The sequence below is a fragment of the Harpia harpyja genome, chromosome 2 (assembly GCF_026419915.1).
Source record: "Harpia harpyja isolate bHarHar1 chromosome 2, bHarHar1 primary haplotype, whole genome shotgun sequence".
Lineage (NCBI taxonomy): Eukaryota > Metazoa > Chordata > Aves > Accipitriformes > Accipitridae > Harpia > Harpia harpyja.
In genome coordinates this window covers 76441658-76453873 of record NC_068941.1, presented here as the reverse complement: position 1 = coordinate 76453873, position 12216 = coordinate 76441658, and the positions used below count along the sequence as shown (strand labels likewise).

The window sequence follows — 12216 nt, the reverse complement described above, 5'->3', positions numbered from 1 at the left end:
GTATTTGTGTGCATGTCTCTTACATTTTATGTAAAATTGCCTATATCACTGAATAGCAAATAGCTTTTGTTTTTTTAACAGGCACCTTCTAAGTTTACCCCTCTCACTATCAGAAGAGGAATTGCTTAGAATGAGGCAAGAGCTGCACTGCTGCTTCTCTCAGGTGGACAGCAGCTTGGCTTGGCCCAAGATAAGAGCAAGAACCTTGCTTCAGGCTTTTGAGGTGGAGTGGAGGGACACAGAACTGCTGAAAGTGGATCAGAATTTAGCAATGACCAATAAACAGGTGGGAACAATGTGGGATCAGTCTGGGGATGTGCAAGGGGATCGTGGGTGTATATCCACAGGTAGTTGGCCTCGGCTGCAGATACGGGTCCATAGCTTGTCCATAGGTGTGACAGCGATGCACACTTCTGTCTGTGTGGATCAGTGGACCTTAAAGATAATTGTTGGGTAGCAGTTGGATAAATATTTTTTTCACATACACCTGTGTATTTCTGCTGCTTGCATGTCCTCCAGCTTTCCCAAGAAGAAGGCATAGGTATAAAGAAGCAGATGAGTGGCCAAAAGGGGCTGCACCTCTGAGGAGAGTCAATTGAAATGCCAAAAATTGGAGCAGTGCTGAGCCTGGCTCTGAATGTCAGGGACAAGTTGGGTCCTTAAAAGCCCAAACTGAGGTTTCTCTGGCAGCCCCTACACAGTATTAAGTTTGTCACTAAATCAAGGAAAGATTTAGGGAGGTTTTTTAGGGGAATGTCCTACACTGTCTTGTCCATGTAGGAAAGGGGTGAGGGGTGTTAATTCCTTCTGTAAAATGTAAAACCTGTGGAATCATAAATTATTTTCAGTTCTTAAATAGGAGGAAAAAAAGTGTTTCCTATATGAATTGTATCTGATACCATCATAAAAAGGATGACTTTCCCTTGCTTTGTTTGTGTTCAGTTATGTTTTCTAAATATGTAAACTAACTTGGGATAATGGTACTAGCCTTAATCATTTCTAAAGTACTAAATAAGGGAAATGACTTTGCAAAGCCTTATAGTTGAACAGATGTTATCATTTCCCCAAGAGTACATTATACTTAGTTGATATTCTTGTAAAGAAATATAAAGGTCAAGAATAATTTGATTACATGGAACGGTGCCCCTTAATACGATCATGGTTCTTCTGTGGTTCATATACAGTGTCTTGAAAACAATGTAGTTCTTAAATTAATATTCTTTGTTCATTTTTAACCATACTGAGGAGACAACTTATCCGTTAAAATTTATTATTATCACTGCTAAAGCTTGTTGAAAATCAAATTTATGTGCTAGCAGTTGTCATGGAAAGGGTGAATATATAATTCTATTTGAAAGAAATTAAAAATGAAATTTCCAACTTTTTCTGAATGTCTGAAAGGAATCATCTGAATCTATAGGCAGCACCTTCATTTCAGAAATACTTTCTCAGTTAAAGTCATCCTTGCCAAGTGTCATTAATTGGTGGATCTGCCAGTAATAGAAAGTAATAGTATTAGCATCCTCATATACCTCTTACAAATAAAGCACTTTGTGCTCATCTTCTTACAGCAGCATTCTAAAACGAAAACAACAGGATCCAGAAATAGAAATCAGATAGGTATTCTGAAGAAATCTTTACAGGACAAAATTTTCATTTATGAAGACTCGGTGAAAGATGAAAATTTGAATAAGGTAAGTGCAAACTTCTTCTGTACTGAGGTGTCCTGGTTTCAGCTGGGATAGTGTTAATTTTCTTCTTAGTAGCTGGTACAGTGTGTTTTGGATTTAGTGTGAGAATAATGTTGATAACACACTGATATGTTGGTTGTTGCTAAGTAGTGCTTATCCAAAGTTACGGATTTCTCAGTTTCCCATGCTCTGCCAGCAAGCAGATGCACAAGAAGCTGGGAGGGAGCACGGCCAGGACAGCTGACCCGAACTAGCCAAAGGCATATTCGATACCATAGAACGTCATGCTCAGTATATAAACTGGGGGGTGTTGGCTGGGAGGGGTGGATTGCTGCTCGGGCACCGATCGGCAGGTGGTGAGCAATTGCATTGTACATCACTTGTCTTTTCTTGGGTTTTATTTTTTTATTATATTCCTCTTCATTACTATTATTATTGTTGTTGTTGTTATTATTATATTTCATTATTATTATTGTTGTTATAATTTATTTTACTTTAGTTATTAAATTGTTCTTATCTCAACCCACGAGTTTTACTTTCTTTTTTTCTGATTCACCTCCCCATCCCACTGGGAGGGGGGAGGAGTGAGCGAACAGCTGCATGGTGCTTAGTTGCTGGCTGGGGTTGAACCACGACATGAAGTCAAAACCTACGTCTTTAGTAATTAAGGAATGGCAGTTTTCTAACTATGTGAATAAGAACCAGATAAAAAAGGTCTATGGTGTAGTGGTATGATGCATCTCTCTATTCTTGCCTGCGTTTGTCAAGATGTTGTATTTCAAGCTTAATAGTTTTGGCTTTGTTTTAATTTTTGCACCCTAGTTACAGAACTTAGTTACAGAATAGTTCATGCCTCACCCTTTTTTCTTCCAGTGGTTCTGGGGCTTGGCTTATGCATGATTGCAAGACTCCCCTAGATCCTGTGGTTTTCTTAGTAAGGCTTTCAAAACATAGAATCATAGAATAGTTTGGGTTGGAAGGGACTTTTAAAGGTCATCTAGTCCAAGCCCCCTGCAGTGAGCAGGGACATCTTCAACTAGATCAGGTTGCTCAGAGCCCCGTCCAACCTGACCTTGAATGTTTCCAGGGACGGGGCATCCACCACCTCTCTGGGCAACCTGTTCCAGTGTTTCACCATCCTCATCATAAAAAATTTGCTTCCTTATGTCCAATCTAGATCTACCCTCTTTCAGTTTAAAACCATTACCCCTTGTCCTCTCATAACAGGCTCTACTAAAAAGTCTGTCCCCATCTTTCTTACAAGCCCCCTTTAACTATTGAAAGGCCACACTAAGGTCTCCCTGGAGCCTTCTGTTCTCCAGTCTGAACCACCCCAACTCTCTCAGCCTTTCCTCCTAGGAGAGGTGTTCCATCCCTCTGATGATTTTTGTGGCCCTCCTCTGGACCCACTCCAACAGGCCCATGTCTTTCTTGTACCGAGGACTCCAGAGCTGGATGCAGTACTCCAAGTGGGATCTCACCAGGGTGGAGTAGAGGGGCAGAATCACTTCCCTCAACCTGCTGGCCACACTTCTTTTGATGCAGCCCAGGATACGGTTGGCTTTGTGGGCTGTGAGCGCACCTTGCTGGAAGGTGCTTCACTGCATACTTCAGTTGAGCAAGATTTACTTCTTGGACCTCTCTTAACGCTACTGAAAACCCAGAAATGGGTTCTTAGATCTGAAGACTTTGTGGGTAGGGACTGAGTTTATTCATACAGAGCTTATTGAAAGGGAGCCTTGATTCTGGTGGCTATCTTTTAAAAGGCTCACAGCCCCAGTCTAAAGTTAATCCTTAAGGAACAAGTGGGGCCCATGCCAATACGGGATATTGGAGGCTTTTTCCTTCTCTGCCAGCAGGTGGTCAATGAGGTCTTTTTCATGTTCCTTAACCTTTCTCTCTTTCTCTTTCCCACTTGTAAAATGTGGGTAATATTACTTTTGTGTATCAGAGGAATGTTACAGTGATAGCTGTGTTAGACATAGGTGGTGCACAGCTGTAAGAACTGTGCAGAACAAGCAGGTGTCATTGGTAAATAAAAACAGTTTCACAGATGATTGCAATATCAATTTTAGTACCAATTTGGACAAAATTCTGTTTTTTCACCTCTTTCCTGTGTTTTTTTTATACTTATATCCTGAGGAATGAAAAATACTGGGTCGGCATGTCTATTCAGAAATAATTTCACCTTTATGTGAGAGCAACACATTGTTAGTATTGGTTGCAGATGATAAAAGCAAATGTTTATCTAGTCCAGCACACGGTCTTTGAAAGTGAGAACAGGTGCTTAGGCAAGAATGCAACACTCTTTAATGCTTTAGTAAGTCTGATCCAAGAATGCCCTAATCCTTTTATGGCGGCGTTTAAGCTTTTGGCTTCAATACCTAATGCCCTGACCTTGAAAATTTAGATTTTTTTTTTTTTTTGTGCTGTTACTTGAAAGTACAATGGAGTATGGGCTAAGCTCTTATGTTACAAAAAGTACTCAATACTTGTTTGGTATGAATATTGCCTTACATTTTTGTTAGAATCTTTTTTTAAAATTGGAAAGTTAGCTTCTCTAAGCCTCATTGTTTCAGTTTTATGTGCACCATCTGGCATACCTGTTGTTGTTCTAATTGTATGGCTGCACATTAGTTATAAAAAGCCAAATGCTTTGGGCTTTTCCCAATAAGGAAGCTAAACTATTGTTAAGTAAAAATGTTAGTTGTCATATTATCGTTAGCCTTATGCTGATCACAGAAGTAGAGTTTTTTTCTTTTGGCTGTTGCAATCTGTTACCTTGTTCCTCATTTAGAATCTTACACCTCTAAATTTTGCATTAATGTGAACACTTTTATCATCTAACTCAAAATTAACCATCTGAAGTGGCACAACCAGTTCGAGGCGGGGAAAAAGGATGATGGAGCAATACAGCTCTGCTGTATTTCTGCCTTCACTGCTGCTATTCTTCTGCGGACTTCTCATGGTATTGTGGGTTCTGTCTCACTACAGGATGGCTGTAAAATGGTTTCCAGCTAACACTTATGAAAGCAGCAGCAGGATGTGTTTTGCAATACTGTAAAACAGGCATGACAGAGAAGAACAACTCATAGACAGGAGGCTGTGAGGTGGGAGGCCATGGGAAGAAGTTTGAAGCCTAGTCTTGGAGCACCTGAGAGTATCGTTGATCTTGCTGTGAAAATCTTCAAAAGCAGGCTGTATCTTCTACTTTCATGTTTCATAGCTGTTTTAAGCTGTCTTGTGCATGAGGAAGTAGCTGTTCCTTTCTGAAATAGCAGTTACCTATCTCAGAAGAAACACAGTGGTAAAAATACTGGCATTCTTTAGTCTATTTTCCCTGCTGGGCTTAAAAAACCCAATAATAAGACTTGAATGAGAAATGTCTTTGGGGTTGCAGATAATCAAGTACATTTTCAGGTTATTCCCTTTATTTGTAATATTTAGGACTGAGACAACACTAGTTAGCCATTAGTCTGAACTAAATGCGGAATTTAGAAGTCAGTGCTTTCAAGCAATGGACTAATCATAGTGCATTTACAGCATTGGCAATTTTTTGTGTAGTTTGGATGTTTCAGGTGGAATCAGCAGCAAATGTTCAGACCTATGGGAGCTGATTCATCATAACCAAAGTAGTTTGACACTCTGATAATATTATGTCAAACAGTACAATGTCAAGCGTTATTTTACAGTCTTCTGTTTGGTATGAGAAAAGGCTTCAAGAATGGCTAGGGGATATTAGTTTATAACTAGTTTATAGTTTGGTTTCTAATCAATATTTGATCCGGCTTCTACTGAAGTCACTTTCTATGTCATACTGAAGTCAGACCTACTTACAAGCTTTGATTTTCACAAGTGTTTGCAGAGCTGTGATTTCAGAGCTGACAAGAGGCAGAAAGAAACTCAGGGTGGCTAGGGGTAGATACTAGTACCAGTTAGGTAATGCAACATTTTGTTTGCTTAACAGCAGTTAATTTACTGTATGATGTTGAATAGATGCTGAATGATAAAGCTGAACATCATTCCCATGTATTTGGGCGTGCTTAACATATGGCTTCTTACTTAGTAATATGCAAACGGTATCTAGTTTGCAGTTTGGACCATAAATCTTATGAGTCATGGAATATACTGAACATATTCTATAAACCTCCTGTTATTTGAACTGGTTGACAAAAGTGTAAGAGTTTCGGTCATCAGTGTCATCTCTTTTGCCTTTGAATTCAGCTGGAATTAAAATATACATTCTTGTGTCTCCTTATAAGTGAATTTGAGTTGTCAAACTGCCTTTCCGTTCTTATTCATTATTCATTTTAATGGGTTCAAAATTACACTAAAGGTGATCACTCATTTACTCATTCATCTGTTCATTATTCATTCATCTGTCCCCAGATTTCATATATGTATAATTCATTTAAAATCCTTGTGTCTGAAACTGATCCTCCTGTGAAGAAAGAAGCAAACTTTAAATTCAGTTGTGTGCACACACCTGTCAAAACATTGCTGTGTAATTTTATCTGCATTTTTAAAGATTTATAGCACATCCTGTTCCTAAACCACAAAGGCAGCCTTCAGATTTTACTTATTCATTTTGTGTTATATAAGAACAAATCATACCTCAAGCATATATTTTCCCCTTTTTTGAGATATTGTAAAAATATGTGTATTCTCGCAGGAAGTATCTTAGACATGTAAATAAAAGCTGGAAGAAAAGAAGGACCAGCTCTTCAGTGCGTGTATGTTGTCATAACTCATTCAAGCTAGTAGTGTTGTAATAATTTCTATTAGTTAAGAAGCTGCCCTAATACCTTAAATAGGGAGCATCACGTAGACTCTAAAGCATTAGTTCTTTTGAAAATGGACCTGTTTGCTTCTAGTCAGGTAGGTCTGCTTGAATTTTTTTTTCCATTCCTTGAATGGGTGCTGTTGTAATGAAAATCATAATATAAATAATTTAGTCTTTTGCGACAAAAACATTGGTTGTTCTCATCCATCTTCATTTTCCTGCTTTTAAGTAAACTCAAAATTCAACATTGCCAAAGTTTTGAAAGGTGACTTGTGGCGTTAGTTGTCCAACCTGGTTCATTTCTAACATGAATTGCCCCTTAAAGTGGTGTCTGCTGTAGTGATGCATCTCCCTGAACACCTTGCTAGATAGCAGCTGTTGTTGGTGAAGTATTAAGTGGCTGGCTGAATCGGATATAAATTCATTGCCTTCCTTTAGAAGCTATCTCTTCTGGTATTTGTCAACATGTGTGTTTTACTGTTGAGGACTCACTTCCATTCCATCTTCTAAGAATCACCTCAGAGTGCAACAACTTTCACTGCCAAAAAGAGGGGTGAGGGCAAGTCAATGGAAACTTCACAACCGAGACCTTAAAAAATTGGACAGTCAGACAATATGGCTCTGAAAATTGCTAACTGAGAACATTGTCTTGTGTCACAGTGATCAGTAGTATAACAATTCAGAAAAAAATCATTGAGTCCTATTTGAGAAATTAGTCTTGTGCACAGGCTTTTGAAGAAAGATTTTTTTTTTTTAAATTTTTTTTGTTTTAAATATTTGCCTTGGCATTGAAGTGTAGAATAGTCTTGCTTCTAGGCCTTAGTCTTATGTCACTGGCTCATAAGAGTATCTTGAAGTAACACTTTGGATTTTGAAAATAAATTTGCTTTGACAAAATAAATAAACCAAAACAAACAAACAAACTCCCCCAAAAAGCTGAATTAGGGTGGGATTGGCTGTTTTGTGCAATCTATATCAAAGTCATGATTGGCAGGATGTTCTGTGGAAGTTTTTATCTCTGATTTCCGATCAGTGCTGCTAGAGTACAGTGTACAACTTTGAATGCCTGTGAACTGCTGGACTGTGAGCTTAAATGGGAGATGCTAAAGTTACTTGCTTTTCAGTAAAAAGCATTCTACAGAAAACAAAAGGCCTCAAATTCACTTTAATAGGTTTCTTGCCTGCCTGCAAAGAACGTAGAAGATAGGTATAAAAAACTATTACTATTATTATTATTGAATTTTTTCCTACTGAAAACTGAAACATAGGAACAAGCAATGGGTATTTCTGGATCTATCCTAAGGTAAATGTTACCTGCTTTTTTTGAACAAGTACTGGAAGGCAGCTCAGCTCTTTTTCCATAAACTCCAATTTTGGCCATCTCTTTTGCTTTTCACTGGAGATCTCTGCCTCCCATGTTCAAAAATAACAGCTTGGTTTTTATCATTTTCGTTACCATATTTTAAGTATAATCTCTGAGTTGAATTCTCCTCCTAACTCAAATATCCTGTATGTTTATTTGTAACTTATATGCTTACTTATTATTTAGTGTCACACACCTACATTATTCAAGATCAATTTGTTAGATTAACAGTAATGTTGAGAGACAGTGTCTGTCTTTTAAGGTGGAGATTTGTTAAAGATATCAAGAAAATGAATCTTTCCTCTACTTTGTGTCTGTAGGATGATTTCTTACTCTTGTGTTGTAATTAGCTTAATTCATGTTAGTAGGAAATACTTTCTGAAGGTAACTTTCCATCTCTTGCATTCAAGGACATTCTAGATGATGTAATGGAGACTTTGGAGGATATCACATGAGCATGAATGAGCATATCACAAGCATATGTGGTTCCAAATCACATTTTAAATTTAGTTCTATCTGCTGGATAATAGAATTTGATGATACACAATCACTCCTAGCAGGTCCCTTATCAATAAAATTTCCAGAGAAAATTCCCGGGCATTATGTTAAATATTTATCATCTTAGGGATCTAAAAACTTGGCGAAGTCTCCTTAAATGCTCCTTTAAAGCTAATCCTGAATAGAGTCAATAATGTGTAATTCTGATAAGCATGAATAGAAAGCTCATAAGGTTTTAATGTCTTGAGTACATACCATCTCTATTTGCAAAGATAATCTGAGGGGCAAAATCAGGTCTTGTGCCAATGGGAAGTCGTACAGCGTCTAAAGACTACAGTTGACCTTTATAGTGTTGCAGTTCACACTTGCAGGACAAATACTGTTGGTCTTTATTATTCTTATTTTATAGACTGGTAAAACTGTAGAGAAATAAAGACCGCATGTATAAAGGCATACCACAGGATGCCTGCCGTGCTAAGATACTAGCCGTGTACACATCTCAATTAAATAGGGATGTTCATCTCTGCCTGCTCTTTAAGATAGAGGCCAGACTTGATGGGATGAATACTTTTCCATAAAATGCAAATGTGAGTACTTGGTCTCGGGTGACACGGTGATAGTAAACTTAACCAAAGTTATTTAAAAGTTTTTGAGATGCCTCCTTTGATGGCTGCGGTTCTTCCATTCTGTCACAGGCAGTAGTTACTTGAGCATTGCTGTTAAAATACGTAATACTGGAAACATCTGAAAATGCTGATTTCTGAGAACATTTTTTTTTGGGGGGGTACGCTGTGAAACCTATCAGATTAGATTTGTCAGGACCAAAAGAGAATTTAGAGATGGAGTGAGGAAAAACCCTGCACTCTGATACCCAGCAGTGTACAGATGGGCTGTTTCTGTGCTTAGCTTTATTCTAAATGCAGTGCGTCGGGCAGTAGTTGATACCAACACCAAGTAGTGGAGTTGGAGCTCTTGTGGTTGCATGTGCTTTCTCTCTCTGTGTCTTTTCTCTCTTACAATCCAACTTCCGGGCCCGTGTGGATAATACAGGGAGAGAGAATAAAACCAAACGGATAATTATTTAGTGTCTTTCAGGATTCAGCTACCCAAATGTTAGATACACAGTGTAGCCATCAATGTCTAACCTAGACATCCACACTTACATGTCAGTGGAAAAACATTTGTCAGGATACAAAACGTACCGAGAAGTGCCTTTTCCTTTTCTTTGTCTATAAAGGGAGCGTAGAGTGACAAGCTCAGATGGAAGCATCTAAGGAGGGCAGTTACAGCTGGCTACTATGCACGTTGTCCTGCAGAAAAATGGTCGCAATGGCAATATCACTGGCTATGAATGTCAGTGGTGTAGCATGGAGAGCTCATCAATCACGTTGCATTTGATCATGTGCTTGCACGCACCATGCTTGCCTTTCACCCTTGGATAATTTCTGTGAATGTCCCATCAGATGTGTGGCAGCAACATAGTTGTTGAGTTAAATAATTTTAATTTAATCCTGTTTGATGTCCATTCAATCCAGTTTTAATCTTGTTTGATATCCATTACCAATAGACTCTTGATTTACAGTTTAATTTTGTTTTATATAAGAAGATTTTTTGGTTATTTGCTTAAAGAATAGTAGGTTGAATTTCATTGGTCAATATTAACAGTCACTTGCCGATTTGAAACTAAATACAGTCTCTATAAATTTTGTATTTTTGCTAAACAGAAGGATGTATTTTATCTTCCCATTTAACCAATCACATGGGTAAGCATAGGTTTATTTATATTTTTAGTTTTTATTTATATTAAAAATTATATAGACCCTCAATTTTAGGTTAGTATTTAATATTAGTTATGACTACCCTAAAACAAAGCCTGATCTCTTTGAAATATCTGACCTTACTGTAGTATTGTTTTTGATCACTTAAACACAGTAAAAGCTTGGAATTTAATGTTAAAAGCACTTTCTAAAACAATGTATTACAAGATAACAGCATTGATTTCTTTGCCACTTTAATCCTGCTTGTTAGTTCCAGAGTAGTAAAATCATGAGCATGCATGTCAGGTTTTCTGTTAATCTTGTTATCTTTTGTGTTTTGGTATTTTTTAGGTTAAGTATGAGTTGCTGCTTGAGAAAGAGTGTCAGCTGCGTGATCTGGAAAATAAACTTGGAGAGTATATTGCTTCTTTAGCCTTTCAGAAGACTGTTAAAAAATCCCAAACGTTGGAACTGTATACTGCTATCATAAGCATTCAAGCTTTGCTCTTTGAACAACTGAGCACGTCAAAAACCCTGTCAAAATTGGAATGTATTCAGATTTTAGAAGGACATAATCCTGTAAGTAATGAAGTTGTGAAAAGGAAAAATTCATGTTAGGAGACAGTAACTATCACAGTAGCTTATTTGACTTTGATTTAGCTGTGCTGGTTTGCAGTTCCTGGTGGTCCGGCCTTTAATTTCTGTGGTTATGTGCACTTTAATGCACTCAGTAAAAGTAAAGAGAAGGAAAGTATTAGAGCCAGGGAAGATTGTGTATTATTATTATTTATTTTTATTATAGTAGGATCCAGAGATCTACAGGCAGAAAGAGCAGTATTTTTGTGGCAAATTAATATTAAATTTTTAATGATTGCAAGGAAGACAGTTGGGAAGTGATTGTGAGTCATGACTGGAATAGCGTGTAAATAGTCATGACTGTGTTACAAAACCGTTCATGTTATAATGCTATCCATATAGTAAAATCCACAGCCACATGATATGCTTCAATCATTGCGTTTTTAGAGATTATATTTATACAGCTTCCTACCTGTCTTATCTCCCTCCAAGCACACTCATGCAGTTTAAATAGTAGAAACTTTGGAAAGGCCTCTTCCCTTCATCATATTTATTACATACTTGGTATGTGCCAGTTTTCTAATCCTTTTTTAATACTTCAGTGCTCTGTATTCATAAGGATTATTTTTTGTTACATCTGCTATTTGCAGCCATCCAAGTGAGGCTTGGGAGAGCACTGGAGTAGAACAAACAAAATGGGTTTTTAAGAGCAAAACCTCTTTGTTAGAGGGCATCATTAGACAGCTATTGCTGTGAAAACTCCTGGTTAAATTTTAATGCTGTCATCTCTACAGAGTTTCTCTGAGAATGGCAGTTAGAATGCTTATACGCTTCCAGTTTTGCTTAAATTTGTATTAGATCTGTAGGAAGTAGTGAAAGTTGTATGTAAATAGAGTATTAAAACTAATTTAATCTGGAATTATTGCCTTTTAGGTGCTAAGTGTAAGGGGGCTCTGCAAAGAGGTTGCTTTTAGCTTCTCTGTCCTTGAACAGATGAAGAAAAAGAATTGAAGGAGAGGCAGAAGAGAGACCTAGAGTAGCTAACACTGGATTCTTTATTCAATGTGCAAGAACTGAGTTGAGCCCTATTTTGGGGAAAAAAAATTATTTTAGGCATTGTTTAAAGTGCCTGTTAGGCTTGGTTTACAGGGACTGTTTCCTGGTGATCAAACCTCTCTCTCTCTTGCTGTGTTTTTGTCCAACTCCTTTGTCCCACTAGCTGGCAAATTTTAACACCTGTTACTTTAAAACAAATATATCAGATTACACAGGATTCCTTAATGCTGATGACATGAGTGATAGTTTCACCAATCAGTGAAACAAACTTATCTGGCTATATGTGAATTTGCTTCATCCCCTTAGAGATAACAACTTAATACTCAGTTTTGGTCTTAGGAGAGTGAATCTAAGCTCCAAAGTCAAATCTTGCTGACCAGGGAGCAGACACTTACTTGGAGACACCATGCTCCAATGAATCCGTAGTCTGAATACAGCTGATGAGGTGGAGGAATAGATGAAAATTCAGCATTTTCTCCAAGGTACAGGTTA

The 12216-nt window shown here is 37.7% G+C and overlaps 1 protein-coding gene across 5 annotated transcripts in view; it reads left to right on the top strand.

The window, feature by feature from the left end:
- The window catches only part of EVC2 (EvC ciliary complex subunit 2), a 79495-nt gene that overhangs the window by 54976 nt on the left and 12303 nt on the right, over nt 1-12216 (top strand). For 4 of the 5 annotated variants that reach the window (XM_052780504.1, XM_052780503.1, XM_052780501.1 and 1 more), the window contains exons 15-17: nt 82-286; nt 1572-1694; nt 10444-10671. In XM_052780504.1, coding sequence (XP_052636464.1) covers nt 82-286; nt 1572-1694; nt 10444-10671 — 556 coding nt within the window. The remainder of the gene's footprint in view (nt 1-81; nt 287-1571; nt 1695-10443; nt 10672-12216) is intronic. The other variant, XM_052780502.1, reaches the window with a different exon arrangement.